The following is a 25,539-nucleotide window of genomic DNA, read 5'->3' as shown; positions in this document are numbered from 1 at the left end:
CCCCTGTCTAGATATCTAGAGTAGTCACTTTCGTTCCTTTTCGGACTCCTTAAAAGAAAAGGACCATCTGAGCACTTGTCACTTCAGGCTCGTTAAAAATCGAAGGCGACTAGAGTCATCTTTAGCTTTTTCTCGACTCTTAAAAATTGAAAAAGCAAATTGTGTCAAAGTGTCATAAAATTTATTTAAATCGGAATAACCTCACTGTTCCCTCGTTGGTCTTAGGGTAGGAAAATGGAGTCCACCAATCAAGGATTTCCCCTTGGAGGAATCCTGCTCCCTTTTCCTCTAGGTGAGATGTTGGTGCACCTCATATGGCTACATTGACCCTTCCAGGGCTTGCAATTGGCATGCCAATATGCTTTTTCTCAACCTCTATCATTCAAAACACCGTGATTCTTGAACAATCAACTCAGCAACCAGATGATACTAGAGTTGCCCAAATCGAAGGCGACTAGAATCATCTTTAGCTTTTTCTCGGCTCTTAAAAATTGAAAAATAAAGTTGTGTCAAAGTGTCATACAATTTATTCAAATCGAAATAACATCACTGCTCCCTCGTTGGTCTCAGTTTGACAAAATGGAGTCCACCAATCAAGGATTTCCCTTGGGGGAATCCTACTCCCTTTTCCTCTAGGGGAGATGTCGGTGTACCTCATATGGCTACATTGTCCCTTCCAGGGCTTGTACTTCGCTTGCTGGTATGGCTTTTCTCGACCTCTGTCGTTCAAAACACCATGATTTTTGGGCAATCAAATCAGCAACCAGATGATACTAGAGTTACCCCCAAACCTTCTATTTCATTTGTTTCTCCCTCTCCTTCCTCTGCGCTTCGTGGAAGTATGCTTAAAAAAAAATGAATGTATAAAAGTTGTTGTAATAAATATCTTTCTTCATTATGTTTACAAGCTTAGATGCCCACTCATTTAGAAAAAAAATGAACATGCTTCTTTCAACATTTTTGTGTTTTGTTTTGTACCAGAAAATGACATCAAACCTCACTGAAAATGCAATTTCCTTAATGTTATCCGGATCAACTCATATTCAACCATACCTACAAATTGCTGAACTTGAGCCAATACAATCAATACAAAATTCAACTCCACGATATCGTACTGCAATTTCAGACGGAACACATAAGAAACACATCATGCTTCCAAAAGATTTCAATGATCTCGTAGCAACAGGCTTGCTACAAAAGGGTTCTATTATAAATGTTAAAAGTTGGACTACCTCAGCTATTGGTCCTTCAACGTAAGTTTGTTATAAATTTCTTATTTCAAATTTAACATTTTTTTACTTATAACACAACCGCTTCTAACAGTTATTCCTTTGACTCTCATTTGTCGCGTAGGTCTATAAAGCTAATAGAATTTGAAATATCTACTTCATTTGCACCCTTAATTGGCAATCCAAAAACTATGAGTATCCCCATCACATCTGATGAAAACTCTCCATCCTCATCGGATCCACATCCTCCATCAAAAAGGCACTGCCCTCTTCCAACTACTCCAACCCCGTCCGTTCAACCAGTTCAAATTCCCATCAAATCGTTAAACCCTTACCACTCAAACTGGTGCATAAAAGGATACGTCCAAAGGAAAACAGCTCTTCGACAGTTTCAAAATCAATACGGACCCGGTAAAGTGTTTGGTTTTGACCTGTTCGATACAGAGGGTGGAGAAATACATATTACATGTTTCAACAATGTCGCAGATTATTTTTTCGACAAAATCCAAAATGGAAATGTCTACATTGTCTCTAAAGGGAATGTAAAAATGGCTAATAAGCAATACAACCACTTGAACAATGACTGGGAAATTTTGTTGAATGCAACATCTACCATAGAACATGTTGCCAGCGAAAAAAAACATAATCCAACAGTGCGATTCAATATAAAATCAATTGATGATATCAGAACAACAAACGTCAACTCCATTGTTGATATTCTTGGTGTTGTCACAGACATTTCTAGTGTATGCACTATACGTAGAAAAGATGGCTCTGAAGTCAATAAAAAAACAGTACAGCTTCGAGACATGTCAGGTTATAGCATAGATGCAATCTTTTGGGGAGATAATTTTAATGCCGTTTCACAAGAAATCTCCTCCCTATGTGCTATAGGAAATAACCCCATCATTGCAATCAAATCTGCACGTGTTGGAGAATTTAATGGAAAAAATATCGGCACTGCAACGAGATCCATTGTTCTTGTAGATCCTGACATTGAAGAGGCCCATGCGCTAAAGTCATGGTTTAAAAAAGAAGGCTCGACTGCAGCTTCTACATCTTTGACAACAAGATCTCCTTTTGGCCACCAACAAAAAAAAATAACAATTGCTAACATTTACAGTATGGATTCTTTAGAGAAACCAACATTTTTCCAATTAAAGGGCACAATAACGAAAATTGGTATGGATAGTTTTTACTACATTTCTTGCCCGTCGATTGTTGGTGGGAAAAAATGCATGAAAAAACTTATTCCACAAAATACAGGGATGTGGTTCTGTCCAAAATGCAATGCTGAAGTAAGCGAATGTGATTACAGATACTTATTGAAAATCGACATACAAGATCACATTGGTGAATTGGCTTCAACTGTTGCTTTCGAAGGCGCGGGCTCTACAATTCTTGGAAATAATGCCAAAGACTTCTATCTATTATCTTCAGATCTAGAACTAATCAAGGAAATTGTCTCTAGAGCTCTATGGACAGATCATATCTTCACACTATCGGTGAAGACAGAAACTTTTAAAGAAGTCCCACGATTGAAATGCGTTATCATAAAAGAAGAAAAACTGCATTTCACGACAGAATGAAAAAACATCCTTCGAGAAATTCAGAGCATCTCGACATTGTAGATAAATATTGCAGAATGTGTTCCTTGCTTTTTGGCAATTCCTATTGTCCAATTTTATAAATACAACTTTACAAGATATATTGTTGCATGTCTTCTTATGAAATTTTCTTATATACCATTGAAATAAATATTCGTTCTCCATTGTACCTAACATTATGTTAGTAGACAAAATCACATTTTTTTTCCTTTTATCAGCTTTACACATGAAACTACCTACATGTATGCAGAAAAAATACTAATACGTTCTTTCAAAAACATTTCTCAAATAAAAAAATTCACATGGCACTGTTCAGAACTTAGATTTTTTTCCCCTTCTTTCGCTTTCGCTTGCATTTTTTACCCTTCTTTCGCTTTCATACAATAACATGGTTTTTGTCTCCAAGTAACATTCTTCTTTTCCCCTCCCTTGCTTATAGGTACCATAAATATTGCGAATGGCTTCTTCTTCTAATGATGAACGTGCTCGAAGATACTATGCAACAAATAAAGAACGAATAAATGCACGACGCCGTGAGCTTTACCAAGCAAAAAAAACACATCATAGAATGTCAAAAACACAAAAAACAAAAGGGTGACCAACCTTCCTCGTCTGAAATGGCCCACCCTGAAAACAATCCTCCCTTGCAATTATCAGACTCTTTATCTTCTCAGCAAACCTCTCAAACAAATACATCCATGCCTCATTGCCCTAACCCCTCCTTCGCACATGCTTTCAGCAACGTTTATACTGATCAAGCACATCGAGATTTCCGTTCAAAGCTTGATAAACTTCCACCTAAATGCCCATGCTCCATTTGTCTTGAATCATATCCTGGAATACATATCCGCAATTCCAACCACATGTATTGCTGCTCTAGATGCGCCTCTGAAACAAAGGGTCATCGCTTCTCATTATCAAACAACATGGACCCTGGCCCTCAACCAGCTACCCTTACGTCTCTTTCACAAATAGAAGAAATGCTCATTGCTAGGGTTAACCCTATACTTCAGGTAACACATGCACGCGGTGGCCAGTATAAATACAGTGGCCACACAATTTGTTTTCCTCAAGACATAACAAAAATCGCAAACATGTTGCGATGACGTGTTGAGCACTTGGACATCCTAATTGTCACGCGTCATAGTAATGACCATAAGGGTTATGATTTCATTGTCAGTAGACATCGCGTTCTCGCTGCATTGGAATACAAATTGGCTAATGACCCATACTATAAGAATGTTCGTATTGATTCCAACGCACTGGCATCCTTACCAGCAATCCCCACCGATGTCTCCTCCTCCCTTCACCATTCCAATACTACAGAAACCACTGTTCACCTTCCACTTGAACCACCCCATGAGCTCACCGAAGATTTCACAGACCCATCCACTGGCTAAACATCATCGTTCGTACCCATCATACCCAATACAAATACAGAAATCCAAGAAATCCGCCATTATTTGCATGCTTACAACCACCAATCTGATACTACAATTGAGTGGCCAACAATTGGTTTATCGCCAGTCAATGAATACAATACAGAAGGTCTACTCTCTATGGCTTTCCTCGCCCTTTTCCTGACAGGCATTGCAATGCCAAATCGGCCAAGAATGAAAGCAGCGCAGTTACATGAATATGCACTTCATCTCATACGTTACTACGATAACAGATTTGGAAGCCACCCACACTTTCGTTATTACATATATAATCTCATGATGCGGCATCATAGTCAAGCAACAACGTCGATTTTTGTGAAAAAAAACATCACAGATAACTTTCCAATATCTATTCAAGATCTGAACATCCGATTAGAACAATTTCCATATGAGCAATTGGCAGAGCAAGTCATGCGATTCGGTAGCTCTTTACGTGGAACAAGGTCATTTTGGCACAAAGCTAAAAATGAACTAATGGACATGATATCTCAACTCAGTTGCCCGACGTTCTTCTTCACATTAAGTGCAGCTGTTACAAAATGGCCTGATCTTCATGCAGTCATGCCCAGATGTCTTCCTACTGATATTGGAAAACAACAAAAGTGGAGAAATGATAACATTATCTCTAACCCACATTTAACATCACTATATATGCACCATAGATTCACAGCATTTCGTGAGATTATCTTAGAGAAACACTTGAATACAAAAGATTACTGGTACAGGTATGCATTCTACCGCATTTTTTTCCTCCAAGAACTCTAAACAACATTCCTCACCTATTGCAAAATTATCTTACAAAAACGCATACTTGTTAGGTATGAATGGCAACATAGGGGATCTGCGCACATCCATGGTTTCCTTTAGATAGAAAATGCACCTGATATGGAGAATCTCAACTCGGAAGACACAGAAGCAGTCGATATTGCAAGGCAGTTCTTCGACAAATATATTTCCGCTTGGAACCCTCGTGCTCCTTCGAATTCAAACCAACCAAATGCTTGGACAAATCCCGAAGAGCCTTGCCTGTTGTCCACACCGCAAATCTTCAGAACCAATCCTTTCAGTGACTATGAACACCTCGTCAATTGTGTTGAACGTCACACAAAATGCTCAGAAAGCACGTGCCTAAGAAAAAATGGATCCTCACTCCAATGTCGTTATAAAGCACCATGGGAATTACATCCAAAATCGGCCTTATTCATTGATTCCAATGGCCAAAAAACATACACCCCTGCTCGGAACGATGATCGACTCAATAGCCATAACCCTACCATCCTATCTATTTGGTGTGCAAATGTTGACTTCCAACCAGTACTCTCCATACACGGTGTACAAAAATATATCGCCAAATATGCATCCAAAGCAGAAAAAAATCTGAAAGCTTCCACGACATGCTACGTAGAATAATCCTGGCTTCACCCATTGCTAACCCAGCAACATCTGCATTTCGAAAATTTCTTTCAGAAACCCTTGTTCATCGTGACATTGGAGCACAAGAAACCTGCCATATGCTGCAAAAATTACCGTTAACATTATGCAGTCAGCCATTCATTTCTTTAAATGTAAACCAAAAAATTCTTATGCGCCTTCCACAAACGGACACCACCTCCACTACATCCCCGCACTTCATAGATACATATATCCAGTGCCCTTCTACCCTAGAGTCCACATCACTAATAGAGTTGGCAAGATCCTGGTCATATGATCCTCGTCGCAAAACAAACAAATGGAAACAAAGGCCTACAAAAGCAATTGTCCGGGTCATACCACGTTACTCCTCCATACCATCCACAACAGAACCTTGCTACGCTGACTTTTGCAGGGTTGAAATTATGCTATACAAACCTTTTCGCCGTATCGTACAAGATATAGGAGATTCTGCTGCAGAATTCATCGCAAATTGGCAAACATTTCGCCCATTCTACAATCCTTGGCATCAACACCACACACTATCTGATATTGAATCTGTCACAAATGATACCTCAACTATGAATGAAGCCAATCCAACAGACACCATGGAAATAAATGAATGGGAATTACTTTCCCAATTACACCCTACAAATGAGCTTCTCATAAACGACCTTGACATGCTTGGTCTTCGTGGCTTTGATGACACCCATAACTGGAATCATACCACTATCCCATTGGATCTACAAAATAATGCAATACAATTCTTTGAGAATAGCCACTCCATCCACCGCATTCTTCAAACACATCAACATACCCTGCCGACCCTTACTACATTATCTCCAATGCAAAGAAAAGCTCTAAATATTATTTTTAATCATTTTGCTTGGAAGGATTATTTACCCGCTCTCAGAATGATAATACAAGGCACTGCTGGTACGGGAAAATCCCTCCTTATTAATTGCATCAAAGATATGCTCATAGGCCTTGCAAGCCTGGAACCTTCACCGATCATGTTCCTCACCCCTACAGGGGTTGCTGCCTTCAACATACAAGCATCGACAATCCATTCTGCTTTCCACCTTCCTATAAAGGATCTTATGTCGTTAGAAGGTAGTGCTCTTGCAAAATTCCAAGAAGAACTCAGGCATATAAGATACATACTAATCGATGAAATGAGCTTCATTGGGCCAAAGCTTCTTAGCCATATTGATGAACATCTTCGCGAGGCATTTCCCTACCAAAGAAACACTCCTTTCGGTGGTTGTTCCATAATATTGGTTGGTGATCTCGGTCAGCTACCACCCGTCAAAGACATACCTCTATATGCAGGGACGAGCCAAGGAAGCGCATTGTGGAACACCTTCAACACAGTCATCACATTAGACACAATATTTCGTCAACAAGGCGACGACATCGCACAGGTTACTTTCAGGAACATTCTCCAGAACATTAGAGATGCAAATCCAACAATCGACGACTACAACATACTCATGTCGCGCACAGATTCCTTTTTATCAGAAGAAGAAATATGTTCATTCCATGATTCCATGCATCTATTTCCAACAAATGCTCAAACAATGGTCCATAATAAGCAAATGATGAAATCTCTAAACACTCCTATCGCACGATCCATTGCTGAAGATGACAACACATATTCCAGTCTTTCCTCTGAAGATGAGCAACTTGAGCGAATTGTATTGCTATGCAATGGCGAAAAAGTTATGTTGACTTCCAACCTTTGGGTTTCAGCCGGTCTTGTTAATGGTTCCCTTGGAAAAATTGTAACCATCTTTTACAAAGAATCAACTACACCACCACAAATTCCAACATTTGTTGTCGTAGATTTCCCCAAGTACATTGGGCCTCCTTGGGATGAAAGAAACCCCACTCACTTGCCTATTCCAGCAGTAAAAAGAAATGGTCGTGCACAAATTCCACTGAAGATGGCTTGGGCTTTAACCATACTTAAATCTCAAGGTATGACACTTCCAAAAGCAACAATTGACATTGGAAAAACAAAACGTCAAGGTCTCACATTCACAGCTATTTCAAGAGTGCCTTCTCTACAAGATCTCTGGATTAACCCCGCATTCAGTTTCGATCGTTACAGTAAAATGAAGGACAACAAAAACATTGCTCGCAGAAAACACGTAGAAGAAATTCTCCGTTCAATGCCGCCTCCAGATAATCTGCTCCAACCCGTACTTTGACATCACCAAAAGGTTTCCTCCATTTATTTACTTCATTCTATTTCATAACATACTTTTCATATCTTTCAACAGCAACAAACTTTAATCAATATTAGTAAATAAGCAAATATTAGAATGTCTTTATATTATCTGTACATCTCATTCTAACCTTTTCCTTCTTTTGCAGCAGGCCACATGGGCTCAGAAATAACATACCTGCACAACTACATGTAGATTGGCAAGCAAAAAACCTGCATCTCCAGCTGTGCATTGACCTCCAATGGTGTTCAATATGCCGTTATTCACCATGCATCTTCCACTAACAATATATGGATCCCCATAGCAAAGGTAACTTCATTACCATTCATTCCAGATTCATTTTAACACAACTCACCTGCAGAGTATTACTAATAAATTTCTGCAACTGATTTACATATTACTAATTCTAACAAAATATAAATTTTGCAGGTCCATTGCTGCTTCTTCAGGCCTTCGCTGCCTCCACCATGTTTTCGTACAACTTCAAATATGGAATGACAAGCACAATGTTCTTTAGACTATTATATTCCATTTCACACTTAAAAAAGGATGTTTCAACATCAAATACCATTTTGATAGTTCATGTCCTCACAACTATTTGTGTTTCCCGTTTCAAACTTAAAAAGGGATGTTTCGAGATCAATGCCATTTTGATAGTTTATGTCCTCACAACCATTTCATTGTCAATGGGTTTTAACATATTTTGTTTACAAAATCAATTGACTTTAATGATTATAATACATGTTTTCAATATATCTTCATATTAATTTGATTTTCAATTTGAGTAATGGTTTCTTAAATAGCCCTTTCCAAATCAATATGGTTTCCCGGTTGTTGTTCGCATATTAATTTAATTTCCCATTTGAATAATGATTTCTTAAATAGCCCTTTCCAAATCAATATGGTTGCCCGGTTGTTGTTCGCATGGATTCATTCATTTATCTTCACCTTTAACTCCACAATTTTTTCCAACTACAAACAAAGGTCTCTAAACAGGTTCAATGCATATTTATGGCTGCTTGCATTCCATTTCAACGGTTTTAGGCATCGCTCCCTTAAATTAAAACTCGAATTCATCAACCCTTGCTTCCAAAAAAGCCCGCAAAAGCCTATTCACGTTTCAATATTCTTCCACACACTGTGCCTTACGGCATTTCCTTTGCAACACTAGGTGCAAATGCTAGTTATCTCTTTACTAAACTGCTAAACCTAAGTGTAATAACTATCTCTTAACCAAACTGCTAAATTGCAAACCTATTCCATTAGTGTATATATATATATATATGACATTTTAAAATAGTTCTTTGCCATTATATATGGGAGATTTTCACTTATATTTCTCAAATCAATTACATTTTCAGGTTTATTTTTGGCTATGGGATATTGTTTTAAATATTTTAACAAAAAATTCTTAGCATTTTACAATGTGCTTGGTTACTGCGATAGCTTTAAATATTTTCAAATCTGTGGTTGAGTGAACAGTGATTCAATAGTTTTTTATGTCTTTATTGATAATCAACATTTGTTTTCAAATTATTTTCGAACATATGATTTGTTCCAGGTTTCCGTCCTCATTTTCTTGTTAATTGTAATCAGTTAGTGTTGCAATCATTGTGTGCCGGGTTTCCGGGGTTTCTAAGTGCGTGTTACTTGTCCTTTTAAGCCAATGTTATTGCATATTTCCGTCTGGTAGGCTTAAAGTTCCAGAGATGGTATTGGAGCTATCGCAGATAATGAGTATTAATAGCAATTACTTTTACATTCTGGATATTCGTAGTTTAAAATTGAGATGCGCATCCCTCGTATTTTTAAAATAAACTAATCCAACTAATCTACCGTTACCGTTACTTCCATGCGTAAAATGTCACAAATAATAATAAATTTATATATAGAAGTAGAAAGGTTGAATGCCACTCACTATTGCTGCTGCAGAATTACAAACATAGAAGGCAGTTAGCTTTTCCGCTGGCATGGCTACCTGATGCCAGTTTATATATATATGAATAAAACGGAGATGAAGCTACTCTGAAGAATGGAGAGGGAGACAAATGTACTAATTTCAAGATGATGGAGATGGAGATGGCGATGGAAGTGGAGATGGCGCAGGTGAATTAGTAGGATTCCCAGGATTAAGTTTAAGGGAAGAAATAAGACTCTGCGCGATGACTAAATTGGCAGCATCACTAGGATGGTATTCATCCCAAAACAAATATTTGGTTCTGTCTGGACACAGCTTTGCAGCAGCCACACAACTTAATGTGGGTCGATATCTTCCAAAACTGCAGCAAGGAGTATCGGCATTTTCGAACCCTGCAGACGTAAATTCTCGTTGATAAAAACCCAGATCACCAATTCAAAATAAACCCATGAAACATACTGTAATTTGATGATAAAGTAATAAATGTATTGAATCCTTACCATAAGCTTGGGGATTTTCTATAAGGTGAGTGAAGAAAGTATAACCATCGGCAAAGAGAAAGCGAGCTCCTGGCAATTTTGAATTTAGATCTGCTATGAGGCTTCCGGTGGCAGCATTAAACTTGACGGCATACTCGTTGAGATTCTGTTGGCAACTACCATCTGTTGTCAGTACCCGCTGCAGTGGAATGCAACCCAGAGGTCCCAATCCTGTGAAGAGCAACCTGCGTACGCCTAGTTGATGTAGCGTCTGCGCCATTTTACATATAAAAGATTATTAACAATAGGTCCAGCCCTGATGATAATAGTCTCAAATTTAAGGTTCGGGAATACTCACCGTGAGTTGTTGGCGCAATGTGGAGATAAGATAGTCTAAGAAATCATCGGGAGCATATTGCCAGGAATCAGCCTCTACAGGCAGCAAATAATTGTTGATGTAATCGTTGCTTCCGATAGACATTAAATAGATGGATTCATTAAAGAACTTCTCCGCTTTGTCATGCCCGATTTTTTTGGCAATGGTAATCTTAGTTCCTTGAAACATCTCTATTTGCCTCCACAGACACAGTCGTTGAATCTACGCAGCCATACAGTCAATAGGTGAGAAAATGAAATTAACCAAAAAAAGAAAACCAGAGGAGCGAGCATTGTTGAGTAGTTATTACAAAAAGATATCCTGTTTCGTTAAGAATGCCTCCGCCACCCGAAGCATAGTTGACACCTTGTTTCAACACGGTGTTGTCATCAGTGGATGGATCCAGGATCGGCGCCGGGATTGGCAAACCTGTTTTCTCAGCTGCAATATTAGCAACACCCAATCAAATCAATACCTCGAAAATGCCCAATATACAAATAAATATTCACAAGGTGAAACAAGTTGAATTGTGAAAGGGGAAGTAAGAAATACCAACTATATCACAAATGGTTCGGCCATTGGTGTATCTTCCTGTGGGCAATCCGTTACCAAAGTCAATTCCATACCATGGATAATTGGACTTCGCGAGACTCCGCGACAGGTGATTGTTGTTTCCAACATCTGACAAAGAGTCCCCGAAAATAAAGGATACAGGCTTTATCTCTCTTTCTGCTGCACCTGTCACAGCGTTTAACGCCATCACCATCGTGATTGCCATGAAACATGTACTCAGTGCCTCAATCACAAGCCTCTCCATTGTACCTTCAAGCACAAAATGCTCTGCTGCAATTGTTGCTTTGTTCGAACTAGGTCTCGCGCTCCCCGGTATTTATAGTGGAAGGTAATCATTTTAGTATTGCTATCCGATAGATAGAGTGAAGAGAAAATATGGCAAGTAATGGAAGAAAAGTGGAGGAAACGTTGGCATCAATAACCGTTACGGTAGAATTGGTGGATACACCCGATTGTTGAACAACGATTCCCCCAACTAACAACTCCGAAATTCTATCTCTATAATTAGTAGTTAGACGAGCTGTATGGGTTTCGTGGACTGTGGTTTTTTTGAAATGGCATGTTCATGGATACTAACGCTCCAGCTCTTTCCTTATCAGTCACCACTCATGCAATGAGGCCATGGATCTTAGAATATTCACAATTGCCCTAATAGTTTAGGGTGAATGAGGTCACGAGTCAAGTTTTAAAAACAAATTTATTTTGGTGAAACAAAAATCTCCTGGTTGGCCAACGAATTAGATATTCGTCCGAAAAGTTTTGAAACATGAGAAATGATATATACATGGAAATATTTCGATATTAAATTCAATAATTATTATTAAATTTATAACTTACGTAATTAATTCCATAAGACCCTAATTTATAAATTGGTTTTTTCCATTGTGTTTGTTTGTCTATTTAATAAGTTATTTATGATGTAATTCTTGAGAGACTCGATTATGCATATTTACGAGAAAGAGGTGTATATATTTGATTTTTTAAATGTAAATTTGTAATTTTTTAAGATGAGACTCACTCAAATTGTATGTTATTAAAGTTAAGGTTTTTTTTCATTTGTTTCAATTTTTTCTTTTCTCACTAATATCTACTTGGATCATTCTTGCCCCCTTAGGAAGCAATTGTCCCCATTGCATTGAGTGCCTCTATGAGATGGGGAAACTTCTGCTGAACGTGATCCCTAGTGAGCCACTTGCCCTCGTGAAGGAGTTGGCTTGCTTTGACAACTCGATAGAGTTGGATCTTCTGCTAACAAGTGTTCTTGATTTGCATGTCCATGATCCGATCAGTTGCAGCTTGTTCCATGCAATCTGGATTTAACTCTATTGGTGTGAGTTGTTTTGTAATGTCGGATGTGTCTAGTAATGGTGGAAAGTATGGCCAAAGGTGATTCACATTAAACACTAGGTGTAGGCCAAGGAATGGGGGAATGATGAGATCAAAAGCATTATCTCCCACACCTTTGGTGATGTTGTATGGCCAATATTGAAGCGGGCGAATCTTACGGTGGGGCCCAGCGAGGCGCTCCTTCTGCAAATGTAGCCAAACTTTGTCGCCCACCTGGAACTTGTGTGGCACCCGATGTTGATCATGTTACTGCTTGTACTTGGCATTGGTTTTGTCCAATATGTCATGGACCTGTTGGCAGATGTGTTGAATATTCTCAATGAAGCTATTTGCCTTGTCGGCTTCGGACTGGACATGAGTTGAATCTCCTTGAGTCGCTGCAACTGGTATGGCCACATCAATGGGACATAGTGGTTGGAATCCCAGCCCACCTAAAAAGGGTTATGGCTAGTCGAGTTGTGGAGAGTCCAGTTGTAGCTATGCTGGACATAGGGGAGGCTCTCATCCCATGTGCATGGATGATTTGAGTTGTACATGCGCAGAATGTGTACAACCATATTATTGACGACCTCTGTCTAGCCATCAGTTTGGATATGGAAAGTTGTGGACTTAGTGAGCTTGGTGTCCAGCATCGACCAGAGACTGGACCAAAATATATTGAGGAACCTATTGTCCCGATTTGAGATGATAGACTGTGGGACCCCAAATTGTACCCACACTCATTCAAAGAAGAGTTTAGCAGTGGCTTCTGCTGTGACACTCTTCTTGTAGGCCGCCATAATGGCCATATTCGAGAATCGGTTGACGACCATAAAAACACAGTCGTTGCCATGCTTAGTAGAAGGAAGGCCTGACATGTAATCCATGGAGATGGATTCCCAATGTCAACTAGGGGTAGGAAATAAAGTATAGAGACCTTGCTTCTTGATGGTCGGTTTGGTGATGGCACAGGAAGTGCAGGATCTGATGTAATTCCCGACATCCTATCAAAGATTCGACCAATAGAAATACTTTTGTAGCACTGTCACTGTTTTCTCGACCCCGAAATGCCCAACAGCCCAACTATAGTGCACTTCCCAAATCATCTTCACACGCTGGCTTGAAGGAACACGAAGGTATCCCATATGGCATAACATGGCATCTTGGAGGTGAAAATCTGGAACTTGCTGACCCTCCAAGAACATATGGTATGTGTGGCTGAATTCTAGGTTGCTTTTATAGAGAAGTCTCCAATCAGAAGTCTTGCACCCACAAGAGTTGAGCACGGTAGTTAATGCCATGATCGGTGGTTGGTTGAGGCAGTCTGCAACATTATTTGTGATTCCCTTCTTGTATTTGATATTCAAATGGAATTGTTGCAGATATGTGGACCACTTCTGATGGCAATAATTCTACAACTTCCCTTGCGTCTGTATGAATTGCAGGCATCGGTGGTCTGTGTGGATGACCGCTTCCTTCCCTAAAATGTAATGCTTCCATTGTCGGCAGGCCTGCACAATGGAATACATCTCTTTATCATAAGTGGGGTACTTCTGGACCGTGTCTGAAAGTCTCTCAATGTGATATGCCACTAGATGCCCCGGATGAGTAAGGACTGCCCCAATAACATAGTCAGAGGCATTTGTCTCAATTTCAAATGGTTGTTGCAAGTCTGGTAATTTGAGCATTGGTGCAGAGCAGAGGCAATGTTTCAACTCTGCAAATGTCTTCTGTTGGGATTCAGACCAAACTAATTTTTCTTTCGCTCCTCCTTTGGTGACTTGACTCAAGGGCCAAGTGATATGAGAGAATCCCAACAAGAACCTGTGGTAGAAATTGGCAAGACTCAGAAAGCTATAAAGCTCTGTCAGAGTGGTTGGGGCTGGCTAATCCCAAATGACTGGGATCTTGGTTAGATCCACTTGCACCCCCCGTTCATCAACAATGTATCCAAGATATTGAACTGGGGTCATGCCAAAAGTACATTTCTCCAAATTGGCACACATCTTATGTTGTCACAGTGTTTGGAGAACCTGTCGGATGTGGTGGAGGTGCTCTTCCTAACTCTAGCTGAAGATTAGGATGTCATCCAAGTATACCACTAATGAGTTGGTGAATGGCCATAATATGCCATCCATGAGCCTCATGAAGGTTGCAGGAGCATTCGCCAAACCAACAGGCATAACCAACCATTCAAAAAGGCCCTCCTTGGCTTTGAAGGCAGTCTTCCACACATCGGAGGTTCGATTGGTACCTGGTGATATCTAGACTTCAAGTTGATCTTGCTGAAATATTTTTCTCCCTTGAGTTGGTCCAAAAGGTAATCAATCTATGGGATCAGGTACCTATTCCAGACAGTGATCTTGTTCAACACCCGATAGTTAATACAGAGTCTCCAAGTCCCATCCTTCTTCTATACCAACATGATTGGGCTCCCACAGGGTGATGAACTTGGCCGAATGTGAACTTTGTACAGTAGCTCCCGTATTTTCCTCTTGATTCCATCATTCTCCAAAACGAAGCATCAATAGATAGGTCCATTTGGTAACAACGTACCTAGGGTTAGATCGATGGAGTGCTTGACCAGACAGTGCAGAGGCACCCCTGGGGGAGGTGAAGATGTCCTCGTACTCCTCCACGACCTTGTCAATCTATTGTTGTCATGTGGAGGGGCCTTGTCTGGAGGTCATGGACATTGTCTTCTTATTTCCTTGAGGGCATATCATTAGGAAAACAAATTTCCAGGTTTTCGAAATTAGCTTGCTGCATTGTTTTGCAGTAACCAGAGAGATGGTGGTGGGTGGGGCTACCTTCGGTATTCTGTACAACTTATTTCCTAATGTAACAATAACAACGCGAGGCCTTGACTCATACACAACATGTCTCTTCCACAAGTATGGTTGGCTTAATAATACATCACAAACATCAAGGGGAGCAATGTCACATAATACCTCAGTTGTGAAGGGCTTGATGTTGTATGGATGGTGACATTGTTGGCTCACACACAGATCCTGTCCTTGGTGAAGCCACCCGATGTTGTATAGTTGTGGGTGTGATGTGGTCAGTAAGCCCAACTGCTTCACGACCTCTACTGTAATGACGTTCTTTCAGCTCCCACTATCGACAATGGACTGTAGTGGGGAACCCTTCACCCACATCAGGGAGTGGAAGGGATGCTCCTCCTTCTGGATCTTTGTGTTGGTGATGGTGGCGTTAGGTTCCGCATCAATAATCTGCTTCCCTGTGTCATTCACCTTATCAGGTTCTGACTCAAAGTTGGAACATGCATCTGATTCTGAGGCCTTTTGCAAGGCCACCAGTGATTTCTTGACCCAACACTCACTTGTGCTGTGGGTGGAGCACTTATGGAACTCACACCACTTTCCTGTGTCCTTCTTTGGCTTTGCAATGTTGTCCTTTGCTTGTGACCTTAGCGGGTTGTCCTGGGTTGTCCCGCCTTGGCTTTGCCCTTTTTTCTGTGGTTTGGGGGCACCTTTCCCTTACTTCGGATTCATAGATCCAAAGTCTCGCTTCTTCTATTTAAACTTTTGCTCGATCTTGACAGCATATCGGTACGTTGTGCCGAGCAAGGAGATGTCCAAGAACTCCATCTCATCCTCAATGTATCTATGTAGGTAGTTGTGATACTTGAGTACCAAATGTTTCTCAGAATTCTTGATGCCCAACTTCGTGTTCAAGGTATGAAAAACGCTGATAAACTCCAACACATCTTCATCCCTCCCCTGCTGCAACGTGGTCCACTTTATGTATTTTTCTTCATAGCTCCTGATAGGGTAGTACTGCTCCTTGATGGCATCTCGTAATGAATTCCTAGTGGGAGCAGCTGAAAATAGTTAGTACTTTCATCCTTCTGCTCATAATAGGTTTCCCACCAATCCTTGATGTGGGGGGTGGCTTTGAGAAGAGAAAAATTAATCTTTTCTCGGCTAGAAAAATCATGAACAAAAAAAATCCTTCTAACAAATTCAACCATTTATCTACGATGTCTGCATCTCTTTGGCCCTCAAATATGGAAATGTCAAAGTTTACTTGTACCTTAAAAGGTGTGGAGCCTCCAGAGTGGTTGTTGGATGTGGATGCGCCGCCGGTGGGCAACCATTGAAGGATCTAGCAAAGTTATCGATCATCACGTTCCTTTATTTCTTGAGGGCCTCCTAGAGCAATATTTTGATAGGATCTCCTGCTCCCTCATATTTATTTTCTTCCTCCATGGGAGGCCATCGGGATTTAAGAAGCTAGTCTTGCAAAGGTTCGACCAATTCGAGCCCTAACTCCTTTATCCTGACCTCATTGGGGATATGCAAAGAAAAACATAGAAAGAGTAGATCGCTCTGATACCACTGATCCAAATTTAAACAGGAACGCAACAAATTACAGATATAACCATTATTATTTTCTAATAGCGAATTCTAATAAGTCATTTTTTTCTTCGTAGTCCATGGTGAGATCTTTCCAATGGGGTATCATGCACATCAAATGGAGATAATACGACCAAGTCATGACCCCAGGAAGTTGGTTGCCCAACTAAACCCAATGGGGCCCATAAACTCTTGGTGTTACATCTCCTCGGGTTAAGGTTTTGGTTGTTTAGGGTTTGCTCTTATTGTTCAATAATAAAAAGGTCCTTGAGCCTCATTATAACACAGTTCAGAGGCATGTAGCCATCATATCTCTTCTCAGAGATAAGCTACCATCGCCGAGCTAGTCTCATTTCCATACTATTTGTAAGAATATTTCTTTATTTGATATTAACCAAAGGAAGTGTTATTTCTACTGCATCTCTGACCTCTATGTGCAGAAAGGGAGGAGAAAACATATCCTCACTTGTGAGGTCATGTGATGTTATGAGGCCAAGCCATGAGCTAAAGGTGAGACAATAGAGCCACAAAATTCAATGTTCCTTAGTGGATGACAATTACCTAACCAATCATAAAATAGAGGGAACAAACATGGCTTCACTCATAAACCATCATTTCCCCCTACATGTAGATATATGTATACAAGGGTTGGAGTAACCATGGCTTTACCCTCTATGCCACTTAGAATTCTCCATACTAAAATATATGCATATGTCACATGCATGACATTTAGAAATAATTTTATATAAGGATATAAGTGCATGTAAATGGCATTATTATTCATATATATAGAGATATAATCATTTAAATAGAAAAATATTTATGAAAAAAGGATTTGGCTTTAAAGTTACAAAATTTGAAAGTAAGAAAAGTAAAATAATTGTCAATTAGAAAACTAAAGTGATGGAAACACTCATTTTATATTTAAAATATTATATTTAATTTTAAAATGTTACATTATATGAATCATGGGGTATCCTCTCAGTGAACCTATGATATACGATGTCTATTCATGGGATATTAAAGAAGTTCTCTAATTTTATTAGATATCGATAAATACCTCCCAAAATATTTTTCTTGAACCATTCTCCCAATATATTTTTTTAAAAAAGGAAACTTTTATTTTTATTACATATCCCTTATTACACCACACAATATCTATAAACTCCTTTGTATCCCACATCTTATCCCAATACCTACAATATATTTACTCTATTTTTGACAATTTTAAAACCCCATTTATGAATGAATGTGATAAGAAATTGGTCAACAAGGTGAAGCCTTTGTGATATGCACACACACATGTAATCTTAAAGATATAAAAGAAAAATAGTTGCAAAGAAGAGGAGTAAAATAATGAAAAAAATGTGATTAGGAGGTGGGTGAATAGTAGATATGTTAGATAATTAAAACTTATGAATTATGCTTGAGTAACATGCATCACTATGAATGAGCACTATAAAATAAGATGATGGGTGCTCATGAGAGGCACCTTATGGCTAGATAGTTGAGATAATGTATTGTTAAAATTGGAAACTAGGGCCAAACTCCATGTGGGTCATCTTATTTATGGCAGCTGATATTTTTCTTGGATCCCTCTCACCAAGAGGTGTAGGATTGATCTAAAGATCATCCGATTCCGACAAGGATTCATGGAGTTCTGAATTTATTTGTGTTATAAGACAGATTGTCAAGTCGACTAGCATCTTATGTAGGCTCCAAAGCCCAATAGTCATGTTTATTCATCATCTACATTTTAGTATAAATAGGAGAGGACTTGAAGTCATTAGGGAGACACACTCTTGATGTGATCTCCTCCTCTCCATGTCTGGGTTTTTGGTGAAGGAGAGACACTATGAAAGATTCGGATGACTTTGAGATGAAGTTGCAGTGAGAGGCAGCTGCAGTGAGATGAAGCCACAATGAGAGGCAGTCACAGTGAGATGAAGCTACAGTGAGAGGCAGCCACAGTGATATGGAGTGCAGCCATAGAAGAGGAGCCACAGTAGATGGTAGCTGTAGTGATAAAGAGAAGGCCGCAGTCAAGCATGGAAGAGCTGCAGTCATAATCGTAGTCAAGTAGTGAGATAGCTACAATCACGCATGAAGGAGCCATAGTCAGGAGATCAAAGGTCTCTCTACACCTTATATGGGTTTAAGAGCAGATAGGCTAGATCTCAAATGGCTTAAATAGAAACTCATGACCTAATCTCAGAGAACACAACATTGTCATTCATTCTTGACTAAATATCTCGGCATATCTGAAGGAGAATATATATTTGATGATGCAGTGATCTCACACGTATAGATCTTGGATGTATCTATTACAGTCTCAACTTCATGTTTGATCTCAGGATACTGCTATATATGTATATAACATCCTCGTTGAACCTGTTCCATGACATAGGATGTAGGCCACATGATGATATCTCTAGCCAAGGTTCAGTAATGATTCAAGTATGGTATAACAACATTCAGATCTACATAGGCACATCAAAATAGAATAACCAATGGCCTTGGCATACTTGTAAGGATCTCGGTTGGATGAAGATCTCAGACAAAGGGACTATGTCGATATCTCGCACAACAATATATATATATATATATATATATATATATATATATAGATCTTGGTGAGATCCTTATGGCAATACAAACATCTTGTACAGCAGTAACATGGAGTACCAGATTATGTTCCTATATGCAGTAATGAAAGAAACAGTGATCACCTCAGTGAAAAGTGTCAGTCTCATCAAAGGTAAAGAGACAAGGATCATAATCATACAGTACTGTAAGGTGCAGTTATGATCATCACAGTGACAGGTGCAACTGATGATGAGTGTAGCATAGCAGGCATTGCAGATCAGCAATGTGTACAACATTAAATACAGATCCATGACATTGAGCTCAGTGATGTTTGAGTGCACCACTAAGACAATGAAGTACAACATAGTGTAGAATGATGATGAATTGCAGCATGGTAATGGGAGCAACTCAGTGATGGGAACAGCTCCGTGACTAGGTGCAGCACCATGACAAAATGCAACACTACGATAGGTGAAACAGTCACCTTGGAGAATCAGTTGAAACAATATGTCTTCAACTAATCTCATGCAAATATCAAAAGTCAAAATATTGACTTCTATTGTAAACGTACTATCTCTCTCTCTTTCTCTACTGAACTTTGAAGAACATAAAAGAAGAATTGATCAAGGGTTTCCCCACATTGGGTTTGTCCCTGGCTAGCCCCACATCTTGTGTCCTCTTGTCTTGGCTTGTCTTCTACGATTTATATTTATCTTCTATCTGCAGTTTACTTTAATGTTGATGTGATTGCTAATCTAGAAAAGGTATTGAGCTAACTGTGAAAATTGAAATAAATTGCTCTAGCATAGAACATACCCAAAACTTAACATGGTATCAGAGGTGAGGTGAAGACAATGCCCAAGCAAGAGTGAAAGAGCAATCACCTAAGATAGTTTGGAAAGGACAAAAGGGTCAATGGGTTCCTCATCCCTCTTCAGATTCACTGAGGGTGAAATGGAAGAAGAGAATATTATCAGAATAGTAGAAGTTTCTGATGGACTACCTAAAGATCACTTCATTGGGAAGTTCGGATCTAAGGGTGGAAGGAAAGGCGGATTCCTTTGTTGCAGTAAGTTCGGCCATTGTGCAAAGGAGTGTCTAAATGGTAGAGACACATCTCTTGATGAAGATAACAATCATTTCAGGGACATCTTCAATGATCAAAGGAATGACTCGTAATGCAAGTCATCAAGGAAATGGTCAACTCTTCAAAGAAAGCAAGGAACCCTAGGTATGAAGAATCAAATGTTGTTTCTGATAAGATAAAGAAGCGTTATCTTGTATTGGCCCTCTCCTTCAAATTCTTTGGGAATATGGCTTATTGATTGTAGTGCTTCAAGGCACTTCATTAGATAGATGGGTGCACCCTCTAATTTGATAGAGATGGAAACAATTGTGGGATTTTACTTGGAGCCGATGCCACCTATCCCAAAACGGGTGTAGGAAATTCTATCCCTCAATTAAATGAGGGTAACTCAATTCATTTATAGAATATCTTTTATGTGCCTGATCGCAAGAAGAACCTGGTGTCCATTTCGGCAATGGAATTCAAAGGTTTGAGGGTGGCGCTCATCGATGGAAAGGTATGTGTTTGAAAATATAATTTTCAAAGATGTTTTTGAGTTTAGGGTTGTATCAGGTTGCAGGAAGTCCACTGGGGACCATGTCCATTGACACATAGCACCGAAGGTCTGTCAGTCAAATGGTGACAGGGATGCCTGAATTCAAGAAGAGCATAAAGGTACATGTTTGAGATGTACTGAAGGAAAATATTATAAGGGGACCATTCCCCTCATGCAGCAAGTCCACAGGTTTGGAACAGCCAGAGGAGTTTGAGATTCATAATCAGGAATCTCATGTATACAGGTGGAAGAAAGCCCTTTATGGCTTGAAGCAAAACACCTCGGGCATAGTATGAGAGGATTGATAGTTTTCTGATGAAGCTGAGATTCACTAGGAGTGAAACCGATCCAAACCTTTACCCGAAGTTTGTGGATGATAGACCTCTCATACCAGAACCTTAGGAGGAAGACCTATTTCTAACAGGTGCAGACCCTCTCATTTGCAAAAGTAAGAGGGAGTTGGATTCTGGATGTGGAAGGATAAACTGTAAGCCTGTGACTACCTTGAGGATCTTAACTTCCAGAAGGCATATGGTAGTGATGTTAGGCTATATTTGGAAAATGCCTCTGAGTTTCATAAACTCATTTGTGTTGATGTTCTTTGTGAACTTCTATCCGGACATATGTTTTGCAATTAGCATGGTGAGCTCATATTTGATTGAGCCTCACTGGATTGCTGCCAAGAATATTCTGAGATATCCTCAGGGCATAATCTCTCATGGATTGAGATACACTACCAAATTATTCAAATGCTGACTGGGAAAGTAGTGTGGAGGATCACTAGAGCAATCCTCAGTGCCGGTTCTCTTTGGACTCTGCTTCGATATCATGGATGAGCAGTAAGAAGAAGTCGGTTGCTATAAGCTCCATTGAGACTGAACACACAACTATGAGTATGATCTCATGTGAAGTTGCGTGGTTGAAAATTCTCTTAAGTGAGCTGTTTGTACACATGATGAATACCACTGTGATTCTCTGTGACAACCAAAGGCGGGATTCAACTATGGAGGAATCTCGTATTCAATGATTGCTCCAACAGATAGACATCAGATACTGCCTTATCTGGGATATGGTAAGTTAATGAGCGAGGAAGCTCCATCGCAATGAGATGATGTACAGGTCGCTACACTTTGTCAAAGCCCTGGGGAAAGATCAAATCTATGATTTTCCTGAACGACTTGGAGTCATCGAGAGACCCTTGTAAAAGGGTCCTACATGTTGCATACATTGAGCTCTGGGAGCTCTGGGGGCTTGGGGTTCTTACTGGAGCAACATACGACCACATGGTGACTCACCCTCCCCTGGTGGTGCATTCTGAGCAGGATGATTAATTCTCCTGTGGACCGAGATGATTAGCTCTCCTGTGGCCACTATGGAATAGGATGATAGTTCTCCTTTGGACCAAGATGATTCGTTCTCCATGGCAATTGTGGATCAAGATGATTCGTTCTCCTGTAGGCCAGGATGATTAGTTCTCTGTGGCATCCACTGGACAGGATGATTCATTCTCATGTGGATAGGATGATTAGTTCTCCTGTAGAGACATCCTACCCATGCAGTCTGAGACTCATGGGAAGTACCTCTCATCCGATCAATGAGTAGGGAAATGAGGATAGTGACCATAGTAGTACCAATGGATGCATCATTGTATCTATTGCACTCCCTATGCTAGGATGAACTTCATTGATCTAGGATCAAGGATACTAGTCTGGGACCAGTGAGAGTGGTACTTACTCTAAAACTAACTTTGGGTCAGTAGAGGATTGGTCTGGGACCAGTGGTACACAATCTGAGACTGACTTCGGGTCAGTGGAGAATGGTATGAGACATTCTTGATCAATTCTTCTTCTTCATGGTTCAACAAAGCAGAGCTGAGCTTAGAAGAGTAGAGCAGTGCAGGACACTGATGGCAGAGATAGTACAGTTGGACATATGGATCAATGGATGGAGTTCTCCCTAGTCGAGAGGAAGTGTTAAAATTAGCAACTAGGGCCAAACTCCATGTGGGTCATCTTATTTATGGTAGCTAATATTTTTCTTGGATCCCTCTCATTAAGAGGTGTAGGATTGATCTAAAGATCATCCGATTCCGACAAGGATTCATGGAGTTATGAATTATTTGTGTTATAAGACAAATTGTCAAGTCAGCCAGCATCTTATGTAGGCTCAGAAGCCCAATAGTCATGTTTATTCATCATCTACGTTTTAGTATAAATAGGAGAGGAATTGAAGTCATTAGGGAGACACACTCTTGATGTGATATCCTCCTCTCCACGTCTGGGTTTTTGGTGAAGGAGAGACACTATGAAAGATTCAGATGATTGTGAGATGAAGTCGTAGTGAGAGGCAACTGCAGTGAGATGAAGCCGCAGTGAGAGGCAGCCGCAGTGAGATGAAGCCGCAGTGAGAGGCAGCCACAATGAGATGGAGCTGCAGGCATAGAAGAGGAGCCACAGTAGATGGTAGCGCAGTGATAAAGAGAAGGCCGCAGTCAAGCATGGAAGAGTTGCAGTCATAATCGCAGTCAAGTGAGATAGCTGCAGTCACGCATGAAGGAGCCACAGTCAAGAGATCAAAGGTCTCTCTGCACCTCGGATGGGTTTAAGAGCAGACAGACTAGATCTCGAATGGCTGAAAGAGAAACTCATGACCTAATCTCAGAGAACGCAGCATTGTCATTCATTCTGGGCTAAATATCTCAACATATCTGAAGGAGAATATATATTTGATGATGCAGTGATCTCACACGTATAGATCTCGGATGGACGTAGAGGACTGTGTATCTATTGCAGTCTCGACTTCATGTTTGATCTCGGCATACTGCTATATATATATATATATATATATATATATATACATATACATACATACATACATATATATATATATATATATATATATATATATATATATATCTATGTATGTATGTATGTATGTATGTATGTATGTATGTATGTATATATATATATATATATATATATATATATATATATATATATATATATATATATATATATATATATATATATATATATATATATGTATGTATGTATATGTATATATATATATATATATATATATATATATATATATATATACATATACATACATACATACATACATACATACATACATACATATATATATATATATATATATATATATAGATATATACATACATACATACATACATAGATATATATATATATATATGTATGTATGTATGTATGTATATATATATATATATATATATATATATATATATATATATATATATATATATATAGATAGATATATATATATATATATATATATATATATATATATATATATATATACATATACATACATACATACATACATACATACATACATACATACATACATATATATATATATATATATATATATATATATATAACATCCTAGTTGAACCTGTTCCATGACATAGGATGTAGCCCACATGATGATATCTCCAGCCAAGGTTTAGTAATGATTCAAGTATGGTATAACAACATTCGGATCTGCATAGGCATATCACAATAGAATAATTGATGGCCTTGGCATACTTGTAAGGATCTCAGTTGGATGAAGATCTCAGATGAAGGGACTATGTTGATATCTCGCATAGTAGTATATATATATAGATCTTGGTGAGATCCTTATGGCAATACAAACATCTTCTACAACAGTAACATGGAGTACTAGATTATGTTCCTATATGCAATAATGAAAGAAATAGTGATTACCTGAGTGAAAAGTGTTAGTCTCATCAAAGGTAAAGAGACAAGGATCGTAATCATATAGCACTGTAAGGTGTAGTTATGATCATCATAGTGACAGGTGAAACTAATGATGAGTGTAGCATGGTAGGCATTGCAAATCAGCAATGTGTACAACATTAAATACAGATCCATGATGTTGAGTTCAGTGATGTTTGAGTGCACCACTGAGATGATGAAGTACAACATAGTGCAGAATGATGATGAATTGTAGCATGGTAATGGGAGCAGCTCAGTGATGGGAATAGCTCCGTGACTAGGTGCAGCACCATGATGAAATGCAACACTACAATAGGTGAAGCAGACGCCTTGGAGAATCAGTTGAAGGAATATGTCTGCAATTGATCTCATGCAGATATCAAAAGTCAAAATGTTGACTTCTATTGTAAATGTACCATCTCTCTCTCTTTCTCTGCTAAAATTTGAAGAACATAAAAGAAGAATTGATCAAGGGTTTCCCCACATTAGGGTTTGTCCCTGGCTAGCGCCACATCTTGTGTCCTCTTGCCTTGGCTTGTCTTTTGCAATTTATACTTATGTTCTATCTGTAGTTTACTTTAATGCTGATGTGATTGCTAATCT

At 39.2% G+C, this 25,539-nt stretch overlaps 1 protein-coding gene across 1 annotated transcript; it reads right to left on the bottom strand.

Moving 5' to 3' along the window:
* Positions 1 to 9,790: 9,790 nt before the first annotated feature.
* On the bottom strand, positions 9,791 to 11,533 carry LOC149239126 (GDSL esterase/lipase At1g74460-like). Its single transcript, XM_089367074.1, has 5 exons — positions 11,242 to 11,533; positions 11,000 to 11,130; positions 10,672 to 10,911; positions 10,335 to 10,584; positions 9,791 to 10,226 (listed from the first exon to the last, which is right to left on the bottom strand). The coding sequence occupies exons 1-5, from the start codon at positions 11,504 to 11,506 to the stop codon at positions 9,976 to 9,978; spliced, it is 1,137 nt and encodes a 378-aa protein (XP_089223200.1). The 5' UTR covers positions 11,507 to 11,533; the 3' UTR covers positions 9,791 to 9,975.
* Between the last annotated feature and the right edge of the window lie 14,006 nt (positions 11,534 to 25,539).

Source organism: Pinus tabuliformis, chromosome 8 (genome assembly GCF_031772625.1).
Source record: "Pinus tabuliformis cultivar Carrire ecotype Pingquan chromosome 8, CPIR1, whole genome shotgun sequence".
Classification (NCBI taxonomy): Eukaryota; Viridiplantae; Streptophyta; class Pinopsida; order Pinales; family Pinaceae; genus Pinus; species Pinus tabuliformis.
This window is presented reverse-complemented; position numbering and strand designations above follow the sequence as displayed.